The following is a 19,646-nucleotide window of genomic DNA, read 5'->3' on the forward strand; positions in this document are numbered from 1 at the left end:
GTCCCGCTGCCTAAGACCCTAGTTGATGTGACAGCTTCACCGAGGTTATAGGGCTGCAGGGTAGAGGAGGCTGGTGACTCGCCCGGGAGCCCTCCCTTTTGCAGGAGCCTTGTGAAAGGATACTGTACAGCGTGGCCACTGGGAGGTCACCACTGGCCCTACCATCTCTCTCGCTCAGTCCTGAATGGCTAGCCCCGTCTGGCTGTGTGCCTACTGTCACAGACAGGCTTCCTCTCCGGGCTATTTTCAGCGGGAAGATATTATTAACGGCTGAGGCACAGTTCTCAATTTAGTGGCTAACACACCAAGAAAGGAACATTCCCTTGGTGGCGGCAGCTCTACCTAAACACGGTGGCTCATTGGGGGTGATGCCCCCAGCCCCCTTCGCTTCTCCCCACGGGGGTCTGTGCCCCTGACCCACTTTCTGGGGCGGCTCCGACTGAAGGTTCAGTGTCTACCATAGAGAGAAGGAGGCTTTTTCTTAAAGCCAACTCCTTAAAGGTGTAGGCGATGATAGCGTTTATATTCTAAAATGGGGAGATTTTGTGACAGGGATGGGGCACTGGATGGAAAAAGGAACTTTCTGTGGAGTTTAGGACAGCTGTTTAAAACAGGGTGATAACTTTCACCTTGTAAGTGAACAGGAAGTATTGGGACAAGACAGGAAAGTGCATCATTCCTTTTATGAGAAGAACTCCAGAAAAAAAGTTGTTCGTGAAAGGTAGCGGCTGAGAGGAGGCCGGCCCGGTTTTGTTTTGTTTTGTTTCCCCCTTCTTTCCTTCCACTCCCATGAGAATTTCTGGGCCATTTTCTTTAAGAAAGAGGCTGTTTGAGAACTTTATGTTATTTTTATTATTTAAAAAAATATTTTACCAGAAGGGTCACATTCAGTTGAAATGTTAACTGCAGCCTTATTGCCCAGTATACTAAAGAATCTTTCATGAGTGTTTCAGCTTCCTTCCCCAAATGGTGAGGCCAAGCAGCTCTTGGCTGGAAGTGAATTTTGGTTTGGCTGCACAGTCTTCGACACTGAGCCCCACCCAGTGTCATTAGCTCAGTTTTAACTTGCAAAAAAAAAAAAAAAAAAAAATTTTTTTTTTGGGGGGGGGGGGGGGGGGGGGAATTTACAGATACCCTTAGCCTGTTCACCCCAGCATGACCTTCCCCTAACCAAGGTGCCTGGCATTTGGCAGGCTGGGGCTGCCTTTATTTACTAGCAGTGGGCCTCATTTTGCCCAAGGAGTCCCTCCTTTAGCTTCCTGACTGCCTATCGCTAGGACTCTGGTGAGCGGTAAAGAGGTGACAGAAGACAGCTCCCCTGGTACAGCTGTGCTTAGCCCTGGGGGATGGGGGTAACTCAGTCCTCAGTCACCAAGAAGCTTCCCCCTTTAGAAAGAGGGCTTGTGCAGCCCCACAGTGATGTGCAGAAGGCGGTATTGTGCTGGGTGTGAAAACAGTTTTCATTTATTCATCTCTGGGTTTCTAAGTCCCCTCTTGGACAATGTCATTGTTCTCGTAACATGGGACAGTACCCCGACCCGGGCTGTCAAGGAGCCATCTTTAGGATGGAGGCCAGAAAGAAAGAGATCTGTGTGTGGCTGGCTTGCTCCCCATTTCCCCCCAACCCCCAGCTTTTTTCCTTAGTGGGCTTTGTTTTGTTTTCATAACACAACAAGAGCCCTGGGGTGTGTAAAAGCATTGTTGAACATTCGGTGAGGCTAACTTGTCCAAACAGAGCAGGACGCCAAGGCAGAATGCTGTGGGCAGGTGGTGAGCCCACAGAGGTTGCCTGGCCGGCGCCTGGCTTGGAAACACCTCCCGGGATCAGCCGCAGCTGGCAGGGAAGTAGCTGAGGACAGGGGCTCTTTTCCCGCCTCCACGGGGAGCCTGGGGCCAGACCTAGGCCTTTCTGGCTGACCCCTGCCTGGAAGGCACGCTCCGCTCCCAGGTGGGTTCTCACGGGCCTCGCTCTGCCAGGTGTAAAGCTGGGGCCTGGGGGGCGGTGGTGGTGCAGCTGCTTTGGGAGAAACCAGCGTGTCCCTGTGGTCCAATCATTTAGCGATTATTTACTGAGCACCTACTATGTGCCACGCTTTGCCAGGCATGGAGGATGTAGTTCTTGGACTCTGCAGACGTAATGGTCTGTCTGAAGGTGCTCTGGGGTCAGTGAGATGGAGGGTCCTTGAACAGGATGTGGCTCTGTCTGGAGTCAGGCACGGGGCAGCTTCTCAGCCATGGGGTGAGGTGTTGTAAGACATGGGGGAGGTGCAGGGATGGGCCCCTGGGGAGATTGTTTGAGCACGCAGGGCCAGCACAGCTTCTCTGCTTCGGTTGTGTGGTCTGTTGAGAGTTGAGATAAAGCAAAGCTTGTGGATAAACAGAGGTCTGCCTCCTCGGGTTCTGTTTCTATTCCCGCCCCCCCCCGCCCCCCCACTTGTTGATTGTGAGATAAGAGCTGCAACAGCAGGAGGTAGGGTTATAATCCAGACCCTGGTGGTACTTGGGAGCCCAGCAGAGTGGAGGTGACCAGCCAAGGGGCAGGGTGGGGGTGGCATGGGCACCTGGAATGTTAGCATTTATGTCTTTACAGCCACAGGGGAGGTGGGACATTTTCAAAGCCCAGGACTTGGACTTTTTTTATAATTCCGGTGGGCTTGATTCCCATGAGGACCATCTGGGGATGCAACACTTGCTTTTTAATTTAAAATCTGATGGTCAGGTTCATTTCTGAGGTCCCAGCCAGTGTGTGAAGCTCTGGCCCGCCTGTGGGTGGGTTTACGCGAGGTAATCTAATACCCAGTTACCAAGGGGTTTCATTTTCACTGCGCATCCTGCCCCTGGCCCCTGGCCGTTCCCCCGAGGCCTACTGGTGGCTCCGTTCATTCGGAGCTCACTGATTTAATTAATCATCCTTGCTCCTCTGGAGTCGGGAGAGCTCTTTTGGCCTTTGGTTAGATCCTGGGTAGTAAGGGAAGAACTGAGTTCAACTCCAGTTTTCCTCTTGCAAAATGGGGAGTTTCTGTCATTCAGACGTGAGCACTCAGATCACCAGGCCAGGGACTGTTGGTGTCTCTCGTGTTTGCTCATTTCTGTGTTGCCTTTTTACTTTTTAACTTGGGGTGGACGTTCATCAGGAACAAAAAAAGACAACGCCAAGGGCTTCCCTGGTGGCGCAGTGGTTGGGAGTCCGCCTGCCGATGCAGGGGACACGGGTTCGTGCCCCGGTCCGGGAGGATCCCACATGCTGTGGAGCGGCTGGGCCCGTGAGCCATGGCCGCTGAGCCTGCGCGTCTGGAGCCTGTGCTCCGCAAAGGGAGAGGCCACAACAGTGAGAGGCCCTTGGACAGCAAAAAAAAAAAAAAAAAAAAGCCAATGCCAGGAAAAGACTGTACTGTCAGTAAACTCACCTTTCTGCATCTGCCACTTGGAGGGTTAAATTACCATCTCCAGGCACCCTTTCCCACCTTGCGGTCACCTTCCCCAGTGAGCTTCTGAGGCCAGAGAGGGCCAGGAAGAGCCGCTCAGCTCAGAAAGCGCCTGGGGACCTTGCCAGCCCCAGGGCAGCCTCGTAGCCAGCACGGCCCCTCCCCCTCATTAATCAGTAACCAAGAGGGAAAGGCAGGAGTTGAGTTCTTCCTGTGATCTGGGTGCACAGTATACAGTTCTTAAAAACAGATGGGCCTCATCTCCAGCTCAGTGGGATCACAGTTAATGCCCACTGTGGATGGGGGGCGGTGTTTCCTGGGAAAAGGCCTGGATTTGGAGGGGCTTGCAAAGATTCAGAAGCCGACCCCCATTTCAAGTGTTTGTCAGATGCCCCAGGAGGGGGCTTGGAGAGAATTACAATGGGAGGGAAAGTGGCCACCCTCCAAATTTCAGTCCCCTGGGGCTGGCCTGATGTCCTGGGCTGAGGATGGGGGCACAGTCATCAGCTGGCTGCATGGCCTTCACTGAGCCATTTTTGTGTCCTGGACCTCAGTTTTTTCCTCTACAAAATAAGCAGTTGGACCTGGTCTCCAAGTCCCTTGCAGTACTGAATGAAATCCTGTGATCTTCGGTTCTTGGATTTGCAGGTGTGTGAGAATAAGACCCCTTTTGCGGAGGTGGTGGGTAACTAAATGGCCTCTTCCACCGGCGAAGGAAAAGGCTGTAGTTCTTTACGTTTTGAGGTTTGCAGACTTTTCCAAGAATGAATGAAAGCTGAAGGAACTTTCCCCAGAAAAATGCATGTGCGTACACTTGCAAGGGTCCTTTAGCCCCATCCCATGGAATCCCTTGTACTCAAGAAGGCAGGGTGTACACGAGAGCATTAGGAGAGGCAGGGCCTTTTTCTTTTTGTGGTAAAATATACATACCATTTACCATTCTAGCCCTTGTTAAGTGTACAGTTCAATGGCATTAAGTCCATCCCGTGGTTGTGCAAACATCACCGGTATCCACCCCCAGAACTTTTTCACCTTTCGAAACTGAAACTGTGCCCATTAGACACTAATTTCGCAATCCCCCCTCCTCCCAGCTCCTGACATGAATTTGACTGTTCCAGGTACCTCATATGAGTGGATTCATACAGTATTTGTCCTTTTGTGTTTGTTTTATTTCACTCAGTGTAAGGCCTTCAAGATTCATCCATGTTGTAGTAGGTGTCAGACTTGCCTTTCTTTTTAAATGTGTACAGATATCCGTTCATCCTTCAGTGGACACTTGGGTTGCTTCCACCTTTTGGCTATCGTGAATAATGCTGCTGTGAACATGGGTGAACAGGTATCTCTTCAAGACCCTGCTTCAGTTCTCCTGGGCATATACCCAGAAGTGGAATTGCTGGGTCATGTGGTAATTCTGTGTTGAGTTTTTTGAGGCAGGGCCATCCTGACTTGAGTGTCTGCATAGACGGATCACAGATCCCATGGGGCAACTGGGTGGACTTGAGGGTGAGCCCTGGGGCAGGGGGAGTGAGAGGAGAGTGGCATGGGGTGGGGGGATGAGGACAGCGGAGGAGGGGTGGCCTGGCTCTCTGCAGGAATACAGGCCAGATTGGAGCCCGCGTTCATGTGAGGCCCAGAGTCCTCCGAAATCTGGAGCACACAGCACTGAGCAGCGGTGGCCTTGTGACGGTGGTCCAGGGTAGGGGAGCTTTCATACCCCTGGCCTCCTCACTGGAGGCTAAGGGGTGGGAGGGCCCGTGAGGGGGGGGGGGGCTCACGCCTAGGAGGTCCTGGGTGCTTTGGGGGTGAAAGGGCTGGGATGGCTGAGCAGTGAGTGTGTCAAAGCCAGGGAGATTAGATTACGGAGGCAGACAGAAGTAATGATTAACTTTTCCAGTCTGCACAGTGTCTCCACTCTGTCGTACTTTGTTTTTCCCTGTAAGTACAGTGCGGCCCTGGCCAGGCCCTGGTGTTGGGTTGTAAAGAAAGAAGGAATGAGGGCTGGGAGTGAGCAGGGGGCGGGGAGCCAGGGAGCTGGCCGGAGAGGGAAGGCTTTTCCATCAGATCAGCGCTGGAATTTATTGGCCGGAATGCAGTAAGTGTTCTAAATGCCATCCCATCCAACAGTTTTCATAATTGTTATGGAACAAGGGGAGCTGGGGGAGGGGAGGGATGAAAAGGACTTTTGTTTCTCACTGGATTTTTCCTCTTCTTCGGAAGGTTTCTCTACCCTCCAGAAAAACGAGAGTTGAGCTGGAGCTGTGTGAAGGACGGGGTGGGGCAGGGCCCGCGTCTGGGGCTGGAATACCTTGCAGGGAGCTTGGAGGGTCCGTGCAGCTCGGGGGCTTTATTAAATTGAGACCCACAGCAAAAGCTGCTTCCGCAGAGCCCCCAGGCCTGCACCTCTGGGGGTTGTGTCCTTTCAGAAAGCTGGCTGAATGTGCATCTGTGTTTATTAAGCTTCTTTAACGAGTAGCCAGCGTACTTACAAGTGGTCAGTAAAAAGAAGAAAATGAGGGACTTCCTGATGGTTTAAGAGTAGTTTCCTTTGTTGGATCTGTGTTTGCGAGGGGAGGCGCACCGCCAGTCGGGAATCCACGTGTGGAGTTTGGGGGGATTTCTGGACTCTCCCCGGGTTGGGGGTGGGTGGGTTAGAGATGTGACGTGCACACCCTTCTGTTGTGTGCACGTCCTCCTTGCTATGTCTTCCGGGGAGTGGCCAGGATCCTACCCAGGGGGCAGGCAGGTGAGCAGATAATGCCCCCGTGCAGGCAGGTCTGGGGGGCTCTGTATGCAAGTGTGTGACCCCTCTTTCTGAAGGGAGCTGCTGAGTTAAGTTGGTGGGGGGGACGACGGTGGGCGCTTGGTGATGCACCCTGGGGTGGAAGAGACTTGAAATTCAGACTTGAAAAGGATGAGGCTGGATGCACGCTAACCACCAGCCAGGGAGGCCCATTTACTGTAAATATTATGAATGGAGTTGGCCGGGCTGGGAGTCCCCACCCTTCCTCTGAGGCCTCTCGGAGCTGGGCAGAGCTGGCCTCCTCAGAAGGCAGGCAGCCGGGTACACGCTATAATTTGCATGGCTGAAGGCTGGGGCACAGGAAGCCGCGTCAGCCCGGCTGGCGAGACAGATGGGAGCTTTTGATCTGTGTGGCTTCCCCCCTTCCCCGGCGCTACCCTTAATTATATTCTCTGATGGCAAAACACTGCTCTCAGGAGGGACCCCTGGGCTGGGGGCCTCTGACTTGGGCCGTTTGAGGGGCTTTAGGAGGTGGGGCTGTGGCCCGTTGGGGGGAGTAGGGAAGTACTTTTTAGCTCTAGTAAGGCACAGTTTGTAAGGCACAGTCACGAATCAGTCTTCTAGACGAGCAGGACCTGCCAAATATGTTAGCCCAGGGGAGTTTGCAAGAGGAAGGAGGGTGATGATGGCCGAGAAGCTTCAGGGCGCCGAGCATGGGTGGGCATTGGAAATAAGATGGTGATACAGGAGACCCTTCCCCGGACACTCACCTTTTCCTGGGGGCCATGAATGACGACACAGAAAGAACACGAGTTTGTAACTCTTTGCAATGAAAAAAAAGTTGGTTTATAGATGGACACGGCCAAATCTGACTCAAATCTCCTTTCCCTTTTGATTTTGTTTTGTTTTATTGTTGCAAATGAAATGCAAAAATGTGCCCTGCTCCCCGAAATAATTTTCTTACTCTCCAGAAGGTAGTAGAAATAAATGGAACCTGTGTTGTTGAATACTGAAACCCACAGTGTAGCCAGAGACCATCAGAGCCAGAAGGGGGCCCATGGGGCTGTTTTGCCCCAGCCGCCTTTGCCCCAGCTGTGGGCTGGTCAGACTGAGACTCTGAGGGGGCAAAGCCGCTTGGCCAAGGTCACAGAGCAGCAGCTTGCTGGCAAAGAAGCCGTTTCACTCCTGGCTTGCTTGGGGCGAGGGAGCTGGACCCCATACTCGGGGGCCACGGTAGGCATAGCATTTCCGCAGTGGGCTGGGAAGGACACTTGTTTTCCCCTCTAGTGTTTGGAGAGGACTGGTGGCTTTTGAGGCCTGAGGTGGCCGCCCACACACAGCTCACACCAGCCAATGTTCTGGCCTTGAACCCAGCTCTGCTTTGCAGCAGGTGATCTGTGTCTCATTGCCCCTCCTTTAACATAGGAATGGTTATACCGTGCAGCCTCTCAGGGTCCCCTTGCTGTGAGCCCCTTTCAACAGAACTATACATAGTAAATGCTCGTTAGGTGAAGGTATCAGCCCAGAACTGTTGTCCCACCTGGGGGTGGGGTGGGGGGGGGCGAAGAGTTGTCAGCATTTTCCGAGCATCTGGAGAACCTAAGAGATAATATGCCCCTAAGAGCTGAGACCCTCCGCTGTGGCTGCTGGCCGGGCCCTGACCTCTGGCTGCTTTTTATCAAATTGTCACAATGCCAGTGTGGCCAGTACTGGGAGCTCCATTTTAGAGATGAGCTCAAGTCACCACCAAGGTGACATGGGAGGCAGATTGAAGGGGGAGTGTCTGACTCCATAGCTGGTCAGCTCCGTGGCGGGTAGAACTCGCTGAGGAGTGAGGTTGGGCCCAGGGACCTGAAGAAGCACCCTGGCCTTTGAAGGAGAGCTTGTGGCACCCCCTGCCCACCCCCCAGCCCAGCCGCCTCAGCGGAGAACCTTGTTGCAGAGCTCTGAAAAAAAAATCCAACTTTTCCGTCCTGCCTTCTACCAGCCAGAGTTCATTCTCTGATCCATTTGGTGTAGGAGCTTGGGGGCAGCAGTGATGGGTTGGGTGTGAGCATTTTCTGGGTAACTGAGAGTTAACCTGAAACGTTTTGAGTTAGTTTCAACCCCCATGGTAGCTTGCTTTAAACCCCAGAGCTGTCTTCGCTGCCCCAAGAATCCGAGGGGGCAGCTCTGGCGTCATCTTTTGTGTCCCGGGTGAGGTTGTAAGCATGGCTGATTAGAGCTGACCCCAGAACCCAGACTGAGCCCAGACACCGAAGCAAGTTTTTATGTGTTTGCTTCCTCCTGAAAACTAGAGACCAGCGAGAGACTTGGTTAATTGTGTTTGGGATGAGAGTGGATGGGACGGGTTGGCACCAAGTCCCCTTTTATCTCAGTCCTTGTCCCTGAAATGAGCTGGTTGCTCTCTGAACAGTTTCCTGACCCGGGTGGGGAGCCGGGCCGATGAAGCTGTTAACCTTTGGGACGACTGATGTAGGGGGAAGGACAGGATGAGGCAACCCTTGGTGGCGCCGGAGTCCCGAGGAGGGAGGACCCTGGACCTGAGAGGGCGAGGCGTGGCCACGTTTGCGTTCCAGGGTTGCCGGCTTTACTTCTGGGTCTGCATGTGTGTCCTTCATTTGCCCTCATCAGCCCGCGTGAGGCGGCCATTTCTGCCCAGGTTCCATCCCCAGCCGTGTGCTCTGCTGGACCGCTGGGGAGGGGGCTCGCAGACCCATCCCACCGTGGGATAACCAGAATATTGAATAAGAGAAATAATCCCTTTATAATCCAAGTGCCTTGCGGAGATGAGAGTGGGTTGAGACCCCCCCCTCCCACACACACCCGCCCGCCTTTTATTCCAGCCCCCTGGTTGCCCTGGCAGTGGGCACATTGGACTCAGCGGGTGCCTGCTTCTGTGGCTTTCTCTGTGCTGCTTCGTTTCCCAAGTATGTCCCTGTCCTGAAAAGTCAGAAACTTGGGGACCCCCCACCCCTGTCCCATCAGCACCGCCTCTGTGTGTGGACACAGCTAGGGTGAGGTGACCTCACTTCAGGCGTTCTCAGAATCCCACTGGGTGTTTTGGAACAGTTCTGCCTCTCTGGCCTCATGGTCACCTTCCTAAATTGGAGACCGGACATGGTACCGTCGAGGCACTGAACTTGGCCTTTCCTCCCTCCCTCTTTTTTTTTTTTTTTTTTTCGGTCTCTTTCCCCCCTTTTTTTTTTTTTTTTGTGCGGTACGCGGGCTGCTCACTGTTGTGGCCTCTCCCGTTGCGGAGCACAGGCTCCGGAAGCGCAGGCTCATGGGTCCAGCCACTCCGCGGCATGTGGGATCTTCCCGGACCGGGGCACGAACCCGTGTCCCCTGTATCGGCAGGCGGACTCTCAACCACTGCGCCACCAGGGGAGCCCCTCCCTCCAGTCTTTTTCTTCTTCATCTCCTACACCTTCAAATCAAAAATTTTAAAAGGGGGAAGTTCCTCTCTTACCTAGGCCTTGAGGGTCTGGTCACCCTGTGCCATTGCGATCCCAGGCATGAGATTCATTCATGAGCCTCTGGTCTTCTGGGAGGGTCTGGTCTGTTCATTCACAACCAGGGTAATTAAATAACTCTTTGTATGAGGCATGGAGCTCCTTGTTAAGTGGTCTTCCCTAATGCAAGTGCAAACACGAGGCACAATCCTTCTCCTTCTCCACACGGCCTCCCGCTTTGCTTTTAAAGGGTAGATTTTATGCTTTAAGGGAAATTGGGAAGGGGGTGGAAACAACCTTAAAGGAATTTTAGGCCGATTCAGCACTTTTCTGGGGTTGGTCCACAAATTCCCTGAACTGTAATAAAAAGAAAAACTTGTGAGCAGGCATCTGATTAGGTAGCTTTCGACAACACAGCTCTTCTTTTGGATGCTTCAGAATGCACAAATACAGTTTAAAACAGGCCCCTGGTACAGTTTTCTGAGGAGGGAGAAGTTGAAAATACCGGAAAAGGTTATAAAAGCAGAGGGAAATTAACAAGGGACCGCGAGTTTTGCCTTCAGAGGTTAAGTATTGGCAACCAGGATACTAAGACCCTTCCTCAGTCCTTGTAACGAGGGGGCCTTTTTTTTTTTTCTGTGCAGGGTCCTCCCAGCTCCTCACTCGGAGGCCTGGGAAGCCCCCAGGAGCTAAGCGTCTGCCCTGACCTTTGTGGGGAGATGCTTGTGGGCTGTGGGCCCAATTCCAGGAACTGTGCTTCTCTGAAGATGACGCTGAGCGCTTCCTAGAAATGAGCCCAGACGGCGGGTACTTCAGGGCTAAGGAGCAGAGTCTGAACTGGCCATTTGGGGCGTTGTACTGGGCCCCCAGAAGCGTGCTGTGTAAAAGGGGCCTTCGCTCCAGTGATGGGTTTGTCTGACAGCCTGTTTCTGTGCTCAGAGCTGTGGAGTTCAGGAGCAGCAAGGAGAAGGGGTATCAGGGCACTAGGGCACTGCAGGGTGACATGGTGGGGCGACACGTGGGGGCCCTGCTGCCCCAGATTAGGGCACCTAGTGGGCTTTCAGGGGCCTTGTTCACATCCAGGGGCACCTACACGCTGCCGTTTATCTGGGCCGGGCCATTAACCTCAACAGAAAAAGGCTTTTTCTTTTTCCAGGGGATGTCTGGCAGCAAATTGCTGGATGCATTGTCGGGCCGCACAGATGAAAGAGAAACCCGCCAGAACGCCCCCCCCCCCGCCCCATTCCCCCTCCTCTCTACTGGCCAACCTCAGGCCCCAGTCTCCCCACCACCCCCCGCCCAGCTTCCTCTGCCCCCAGGCAGACAAGGCACGCCCCCCTACCCCCTTGCCGGTGGGCCTGGCACAGGGGCAACTCAATCTTCAGGCTCCCACCCCCTTCCTCCCACTCCCCCAACCCCCATACTCTGGCGGGTGCCAGGTTTCAGGGGAGCCGGGCTCCATGAAACAAAGTATTGTGAGGCTCCGCTGAGGGTCTCCTGAACTTCCCTCCCAGCGACTCCTGAGCCTTCCTTTCCAGGCCGGTTTGTTGTCCTGAGTTGGGATAATAAGTGAGAACTTCTTACATTTGGAAACGCTCTCCCGCCTCAAACAAGCAGGCAGGTGGGCGCCCTGTGCCTTCCAGAAGAGGGCTTCCTCCAACCCGGCAAACCTGGACATCAGAGCATTTTTATTTACGTGGGTGTTATGGGTCTTTGGTATAGCCTTCAGAGCTGAACTCCCTCGGCAAGAGGGTTCAGAGGATGGCCAGCGCTCGCGGGTTTATTAGCAGTTGATGGATACTTTGCAGAAGCAAGTTGAGGCCTGATGACTCACCTGCTTGGAGCTCTTGTGCCTCTCTCGTTTCTCCATATGCTCCTGTGTATGCGCGTGCAAACGCACGTTCACATAGCACACTCTCGAAGTGTGCTCATACCCATGCACACAGCCTCTTTCACACTTGTGCTTTAGAGATGAATGTCGGGGTCAGGGGTGATGGGCCAGGTTTCTGGTGTTGATTTTCGGTGGGGTGGTGGTTGAGGGGAGGAAGGAGCCCTCAGCTTCCCCGTCTTGTGTAGCTGGCGGGGCAGGCATTTGAGAAGGCCAGGTGGGGGGCGTCCAGGCGACTGGTGCTCAGGGTGGGTGTTTGTGGCTGCCTCAGTGGGTCACCGAGCGCCTTTGCACAGACTTATTCACGGGACACCTCCATGTAAAGTTAAGGCAGCTGACTGGTTCCCAGGTCCTTACGTGCCTGTTAACGTTGGAAGGAGTTGATGTGCTGAGCTGCACTGGTTACCCAGCCTGCTGGGGCAGCAGGACAATCGAGACCCGAGACCTCCTTTACCCCCAGCTGCTGTGCTGTATAACCCATCATCATCCAGGCTCTAAACCCAGTGGTTCCAAAATCAAAAAGGTCAATCAAACCCAAAGACATCACACGCCGCCCCCAACTTCATGCCCCAAGCCCCCCACCCCAGTAAGTGAGAAGCAGGGACCTACAGGGAGGGCAGGAGGCCGCCTCTCCTGCCTGCCAGGCCTTCCCCCTGTCTCTCCCCATTTTCGTTAACAAATACAAGACTTCCCGGTCTCCGCCCTGCCACCACAAACCACAGTGTTCCTGCAGCCCGGCTGGGCTGGGGAGACTTACGGTTCCCAGTCTGAGTCCTGCCCTGCCGGCTCCAGCTTAAAGGAGGAGTTAGAGGAGTCGGAATGCCAACCTCCAGGGCCCCCTTTCCTTTCATATACTCCCCCCCTTTTAAAGATCTCTGAGCGCCTGTTTGGGAGTCACCTTACCAGAATCACCCCAGTCTCCCCTGCTGCCCGTGGGAAGAAGCATGTCTAGGAAAGCCGGGGTGGGCCCTCCAGGGGAGGAAGGGGGCAGGGCATCGACTTTAGATGCTTCTAGGTAGGGAAGGGGAAGAAAGGAAGATGCAGCAAGCAGGACCCTGCAAGCATGGCGGTACCCACTTTAAACACATCACCTTCTGTCTGGGCTGGAGGAAGTTAAGGTAGTCTGGGCTGACACCAACTTGCAGGTTGTGATTTGGCATTTTTACCTGAACTCACGTGTACAGAGCTGCCGCTGACAGACACATTGAGAGTTATTTTTCTATTAGGAAGATAGATATTTTTACCCCAAACCACGTCCTTTAAAAATTTTTCCTGGATATGGGACTTCCCTGGTGGTCCAGTGGCTAAGACTCCACACACCCAATGCAGGGGGCCAGGGTTCGATCCCTGGTCAGGGAACTAGATCCCACGTGTCACAACTAAGAGTTCACACACAGCAACGAAGATCCTGCACGTGGCGACGAAGATCCCACGTGCTGCAACTAAGACCCAGCACAGCCAAAGAAATAAATAAGTAAATAAATATTTGTGACGGGGAATAAACTCTGCAGTGGCTCCTCCTTTTTAAAAAAAAAAAAAAAAAAAGTTTTTTTTCCTCCCGGATAGCGCCTTCTATGACCAAGGCACTGATCTGAGAACTGGGAGACAACAAGCGCAAAGACTGCTTAGCAGGTGGTCCTGGGGTCTAGGTCTGGTTCCATCATCCCTGGGGCCTGAGCAACAAGCTTTCTGAGTCCAGGTTTTCTCGTGAGGATGACAAGGGGCTGGAGCATTTGGCCTTCAAGGTTCCATCCAGTTTAAAGAACTGTAATTCTAGACCATCCAACTGTAAGGCCTTTTCTAGCCCTAAAACTAGGACCAGCCAAGTTACTAAGTGGTCTTGGCTTCTGAGCTCTGCAGCGATGGGGCTTTCCTTTGGCCAGGTGGGCACACGTGCTGGTATCCTGGGTCTCTGACAGGGTGTGGGGAGTGGAGGGAAGAGGCTCCCCAGCAAGCCGCATGCTTAGAGGCAAGGCTCTTCCATCACTGGGTGAAGATTTCCAAGCCCCAGTAGGAGGACTGTTTGGCCTGCAAGCACATCCAGCACCCCATTCCCTCCTTCTGTCTTGCCCTGAGAGACAAGCTGATCATGGGGGTGTGTGTGATCTTGATTTCGGGAGGAAGAGGAAAAAGGACGGTCTCCATCACCACCAACCATGTCCGCCATTTTGTTTTCTAGATTCCCAACTTCTTGTGGAGCCTGGGGATCGGTCACACTGGTGCGTGGTGGCATACTGGGAGGAGAAGACGAGAGTGGGGAGGCTCTACTGTGTCCAGGAGCCCTCCCTGGATATCTTTTATGATCTACCTCAGGGGAATGGCTTTTGCCTCGGACAGCTCAATTCGGACAACAAGAGTCAGCTGGTGCAGAAAGTACGGAGCAAAATCGGCTGTGGCATCCAGCTCACGCGGGAAGTGGATGGCGTGTGGGTGTATAACCGCAGCAGTTACCCCATCTTCATCAAGTCAGCCACACTGGACAACCCGGACTCCAGGACGCTGTTGGTACACAAAGTGTTCCCCGGTTTCTCCATCAAGGCTTTTGACTACGAGAAAGCGTACAGCCTGCAGCGGCCCAACGACCACGAGTTCATGCAGCAGCCGTGGACTGGCTTCACCGTGCAGATCAGCTTCGTGAAGGGCTGGGGCCAGTGCTACACCCGCCAGTTCATTAGCAGCTGCCCGTGCTGGCTGGAGGTCATCTTCAACGGCCGGTAACCGCGTGGGGCGAGGACGGCGGGAGCCTAGCGGGCCCGGTCCAAACGACTTTGCTGCTAATAGTTTCCTCCCGAGTGCTCGCTTTTCATGCAAACTCTTTGGTCGGGTTTTTTTTTTTTTTTTTTTTTCTTTTTTCTCCCCTCCTTCCCCTCGTTCTTGTTTATGTTCTGTTTTGTTCTTTGAGAAATAGCTTATGAAAAGAATTGTCGCGGTTTTGGCGGGGGCGGGTGGTATGGTTGGCAGAACACCGAGGCGTGAAAAGGGGAAGCAAAAGTCAGTACCACCGAACACAGTGTACATGGGGGGGCAGGCCTCGACTTCGGGGTCCTCGTTGCCCTCGTCAGGGTGTACGAGAGAGAGAGAGTGAGTGTGTGTGTACGCAGATGGGGGAAGCGGTGTGCTCTGTTGTGTTTCCTACGGATGTTGACCGCTGAGAGGTTTGCGCTCCCAAGCTGTGTCCCTCGTGCTCCTTGGACTTGCACAGTGGGGCAGCGGGTGTCCCAGCAGCGGCCAGCAGCAAGGCTCTGTCCCCCAGCCTGGGGAAGCCCCCATCCCGCCTCTCCCCATCTAGGACATTGGCCTGTCCGCAGGCTTCTTAGAAGCCACCCTGCCAGTTTTTCCATGCTGTCTCACTCCCCTCCGGCCACCCTGCTGCCGTTGTCGTGTCTTTCCTTTTTGGCCATCTGCTCCTGGATACCTCTGAGATGGGCTTCCCGAGGGCTGCCGGGGCAGCCCCATCACAGTATTGCTCACCCAGTGCCCTCTCAGGCCCCTCCGCCTCTCCCCTGCCCTGGTTACATCAGGTTTTTCCTGGACTCAGAAAACCAGCTCAGCACTTTCCTCCCCTCTGCAGCCTGTGTGTTGAGCTCTGCTGTTAGACCAGCGAGGGGAGCCGCCCCACTCCCCACCCAGAAGGATTCGGTCCATCTTAACCCAAGGTACCATCCTGAGCTGACACCTAACTCTTCCGTTTCTTCTACAACTCATACACTCGTATGATACGTTGACACTGCTCTTAGCTCAATGAGCATGTTTAGACTTTAACATAAGCTATTTTTCTAACTACAAAGGTTTAAATGAACAAGAGAAGCATTCTCATTGGAAATTTAGCATTGTAGTGCTTTGAGAGAAAAAGGACTCCTGAAAAAAAAAACCCTGAGATTTATTAAAGAAAAAATGTATTTTATGTTATATATAAATATATTATTACTTGTAAATATAAAGACGTTTTATAAGCATCATTATTTATGTATTGTGCAATGTGTATAAACAAAAATAAAAGATGCACTTTGCTTTAATATAAATGCAAATAACAAATGCCAAATTAAAAAAAGATAAACACAAGATTGGTGTTTTTTTCTATGGGTGTTATCACCTAGCTGAATGTTTTTCTAAAGGCGTTTATGTTCCATTAAACAATTTTTAAAATGTATACTTGATTCCATGTTGTCCTCCAGCTCCTTTTTCTTCTGGTGGGTGGGCAGCGGGATGTAGCCATCAGAATCTGGGACAGTTGGGGTCTCCCAGAGCTTGGTTGGGGAGGAAGCTTGGTTGGTGGGACCACAAAAGGGAGAGACGATCCAGAACAGCTTGCTCTTCCTTGCATCCTAGAAAGACCCGTACCTACACAGATACCACCTTTCTTGTTAGGCAGGAACCTTAGGGTGCAGCTGGTGGGTGTCCTGAATTTGTAATGGGTCAACCTCGGGGAGCCCTGAGTTACAAAGGCAGCTGATTTTTCAAAGCCTGAAAAGTTGAAAAAGGGGAATATCATTTTGAATGATTGGGAAGGAGGTTGCACTGGGAGATAAGATGGGAAGGTAAAGTCCCAAGAACTTGGGGTCCATCCAGTTCCTGCTTGCTGACTCCTTTGCTTTACATTAAGTCCTGAGAGGACTGCACCTTTCCCAGAGGAAGGTCACTGCCACACTGGGTTCCAGGAGAGATTCCCTGAGGGCTGAAGCCCTGGAGTAGAGATGAGGCTGGGGCTGAGTGTTGATGGTGGGAGGGAGGCATCTGGGTCCGCTGAGTTCTGTTACTGGGCACTCCCGGGAGGTGGAGTAGGCTGAAAGGAGTCTGGGCAGACCCTACTCTGCATCTGCTTGACACTCTTCCAGTTCTCTATTCCCTTGGCCCAGCCCAGCTTAGCCCCAGTGGCACTTGCTGGTATTGCCCCTGGGATTTTCACTGATCTGAGCCATGTTTTATTTTATTATTATTTTTCAATTAATTTTGGGCTATGGTGGGTCTTTGTTGCTGCGCACGGGCTTTGCCTAGTCGCTGGCAGCGGGGGCTTCTCTTGTTGCAGAGCACGGGCTCTAGGGCGCACAGGCTTCAGTAGTTGCAGCACGTGGGCTCTGGGCTCAGTAGTTGTGGTGCACAGGCTTAGTTGCTCCGCAGCATGTGGGATCTTCCCGGACCAGGGATCGAACCCCTGTCCTCTGCATTGGTAGGCGGATTCTTAACCGCTGCGCCACCAGGCAAGTCTCTGAGCCACGTTTTAGATTCAAGACCTCTTGCACAAGAAATAGCTTCAAATCGGGCACCAAATGGGGCTGTTGAGGTGTCTATGTCAGGGGGTCTTAAACCTTAGACCCAGGAAGGGGCTCTTTGAAGTGGGAGTTAAGATTTTACATATCACAAACTGGTACAATTTCAGAAAAAAATTTTTGGAGGGCCAAAGTAGGATTGCCAATTTTTCATTTTGCCAAATGACACAAAGAATTACAGCTTACTGGCACCACTGTTTAACGCGAGGGAATTCTAATACAATTGTATAGCGAGGAATGTTAACTTAGAGCTTTAGTGCCAAATGGTCATCTGGGCCAGCTTTTTCACATGAGGTGACGGGGAGCTCACTACCACTTGAGGCAGCTTTTTATCAGTTGAACTGAAACCTGCCTCCATTTATTCTAGCTCTGCAACCTAGAATAAGTGTAAAATGCACGTCTGGAAAACACCCAAGGAGGGCTATAATTAATTCCCAGGTGGTAGTGGTGGAGGAGGGGTGGGGTGGAAGGTGTTGCATTAGGGAGCTGTCAAAGGCATTTTCGTTTGCTCTAACTTGCATCAGCATGCCAGGAAGCTCTTTAATAATAATAATAGCTACCATTTATTGAATGCTTAGCTAGTTGCCAGGCATGATGTTAAGCGTTTAAGGGAATTATTTAATCCTCCCTAGGACCCCCTGCAAAACTGGAAGCTTTGAGAGGTTAAAAGACTTGCCCAAGGTCACTCGGCAAGGAAGCGCTGGGAGTGGTGGTGTTCACGGGCTGACTCTGGCCTTACTCCTTGGTCCAAACCCTGTAGAGATGTTATTTGGTGGAGTCTGTTGGGACTCCAGTCCCACCACCTCAAATCAGCGGGAAGGTGGGCCCCGAGCTGCTTTCCCGGCGAGCTACGTGGGCAGGGCCTCCGGGTCCAGGAGGCAGGGGCTGTGGCAGCAGCACCTTCACGCCCTCCCCTGTCACGTGGACTTGACTCTCAGCCCCACAAGGTTGGAACTGGGCTGTGCGCATGTGGACCCCCGTTGGGTGGCTGACCCTGGGTCAGGGAAAGAAGGACATTTAGGGGAAACCCCATGTTTGCAGTACACGGCACTAAGCTGCTGTCACCGCAGACATCCCTTGGGCACCTCTGATGTGCTAGGACTGCTGCAGGGGACACGTGTCCTCCGTGGTGCTGGAGGACAAGACGCCCGCGCCTGAGGGTGGCCAGCAGCCCAGGCAGAATGTGTTGAGTGAGGAGCGAGGACCTCCAGCCAAGGAGTTTGGATTCGTGGAGAGAAGGAGAAGATGCCCCCTTGGAGGGAAGTTTTACTGTCACCTGGTTCTCTTTCCTCTCTCAGCTCACCAGTCAGATTTTGCGGTGTGTCACAGGGTTCTGTCCTCCCCTCTCTTCTTGGGCCACACCTTGTCCCCGGGTGGCAACGTCACTCCGGTACCTTCATCTCTCCTCACCTGCAATGCCTCAGCTGCCCCAGCCAGAAACCTGGGTTCTCCCATCTCCCCTGCCCTGTCCCCCGACATGAAATAAACAGCAAGATCCTGTCCTCCCTGCCTCGTTCCATCCATAGGTAAAAAGTGCAAACAGTTCTCACGTATGTTCCCTTGCTCTATCCCCACTAGTACGATTTAGTTTGGGACCTTCTAGAGCCTCCTTCCTCTACTCCAGATGCCTTTTAGCATCTGCCTCCATCAACCTCATGCCTTAACCCCCCACCCCCTCAACACATACACACACCCCCCCCCCCCCCCCCCCACCCCCATCTTGGTCCCCAGCATGCACGGTAACTTGCAATTGGTCAAACACGCCTTGCTTATGTGTTTCCAAGCAAGCGCTTTCCAGCTCCTTCTTCAATTGGCTGTCTTCTTCTCATCCTTCAGGATACAACTCAGACCACACCTCCTCCAGGAAGCCTCTCAAAAATTTCTGCTCTAAAGAGACAACAGTGGTATAGGATTCTCTCTTCCCTACTGAACAGTAATCTTTCGGCACTCTGGGATCCCTCTTAGGATCCACTACCTTAAAAATTTCCGGTACAGTGTTCACACAGGGCTTGTCCTGATGAGGGAGGGGGAGGCAGAATTGTGCTTGGGATGGAAATAGTAATAATAACAATGGCCAGTACTGATTGTATTCTGCTATGTGGTAGCAGTGTTCCAAGCATTTTACACTGGGGTTGTGCCGTATGATCCTTACAACTATCCTAAAAGTAGATGCATTATCATGAGCCCCATTCTACAGATGAAGAAACTGAGGTTAGAGAGTTGCCCAAGGTCCCCCAGCTGGTAAGTGATAGCGTCTGATTTCATCACCTCTGTGCTATCTCACCTCTATGGGCAGGCCTGGGTCAAGGGTGACTGAATCGGGCATATGTTCTTTCTAAAACCAGTTCTGGTTCGAAAGGACCAGGCTGATCGGACTGCTGAACAGTAGAAACAGCGCCTGAGGTTTGTACAGATTTGTGTGCACCAAGGGTCTTCCCAGCGCATGTCCTCCACAGGCCCACACTGCGGCACCACACAGGCAGGCCTTGGCCAGCTCCGGAAGAGGAGACCCTCCCACAGGTGAGTGATTTGCCCAGGACACCCACATACAGCCTGGGGGAGGGAAGGATGGAATTGCACCCAAGCCCACAGCAAACAGACTTCCTGACGGTGAGGCCTGCACACTCACCCTCCCCAGAAGCTTTCTGTCCCTCCGCGTGTTGTCAACGCAACCACGTGGAAGCACAGCTCTAGACACTCGACAGCCTAGCGCCAGGGCAGGTGGGTGACTCAGGGGATATGACTCAGCGTGCTGGGTTTTGGAGTCAGAGAGACCAAGGTTGGAGTGCTCACTTGGGTAAGTCACTTAACCTCTCTGAACCTCAATTTCTGAAACATCAAATGCGCATTATACCTGCCCCAGGGGGCCAG

General features: G+C 52.9%; 1 protein-coding gene across 2 annotated transcripts in view; it reads left to right on the forward strand.

Moving 5' to 3' along the window:
• SMAD7 (SMAD family member 7) overlaps positions 1 to 15,665 on the forward strand; it is a 31,369-nt gene extending 15,704 nt beyond the window's left edge. Inside the window, exon 4 of one of the 2 annotated variants that reach the window (XM_029223887.1) lies at positions 13,688 to 15,544. In XM_029223887.1, coding sequence (XP_029079720.1) covers positions 13,688 to 14,226 — 539 coding nt within the window. In that variant the 3' untranslated portion in view covers positions 14,227 to 15,544. Of the gene's footprint in view, positions 1 to 13,687 lie in introns of both variants that reach the window. The other variant, XM_029223878.1, reaches the window with a different exon arrangement.
• The last annotated feature ends 3,981 nt before the right edge of the window (positions 15,666 to 19,646 follow it).

This window comes from Monodon monoceros, unplaced genomic scaffold, assembly GCF_005190385.1.
Source record: "Monodon monoceros isolate NGI ecotype Baffin Bay Population unplaced genomic scaffold, NGI_Narwhal_1 Super_Scaffold_1, whole genome shotgun sequence".
Lineage (NCBI taxonomy): Eukaryota > Metazoa > Chordata > Mammalia > Artiodactyla > Monodontidae > Monodon > Monodon monoceros.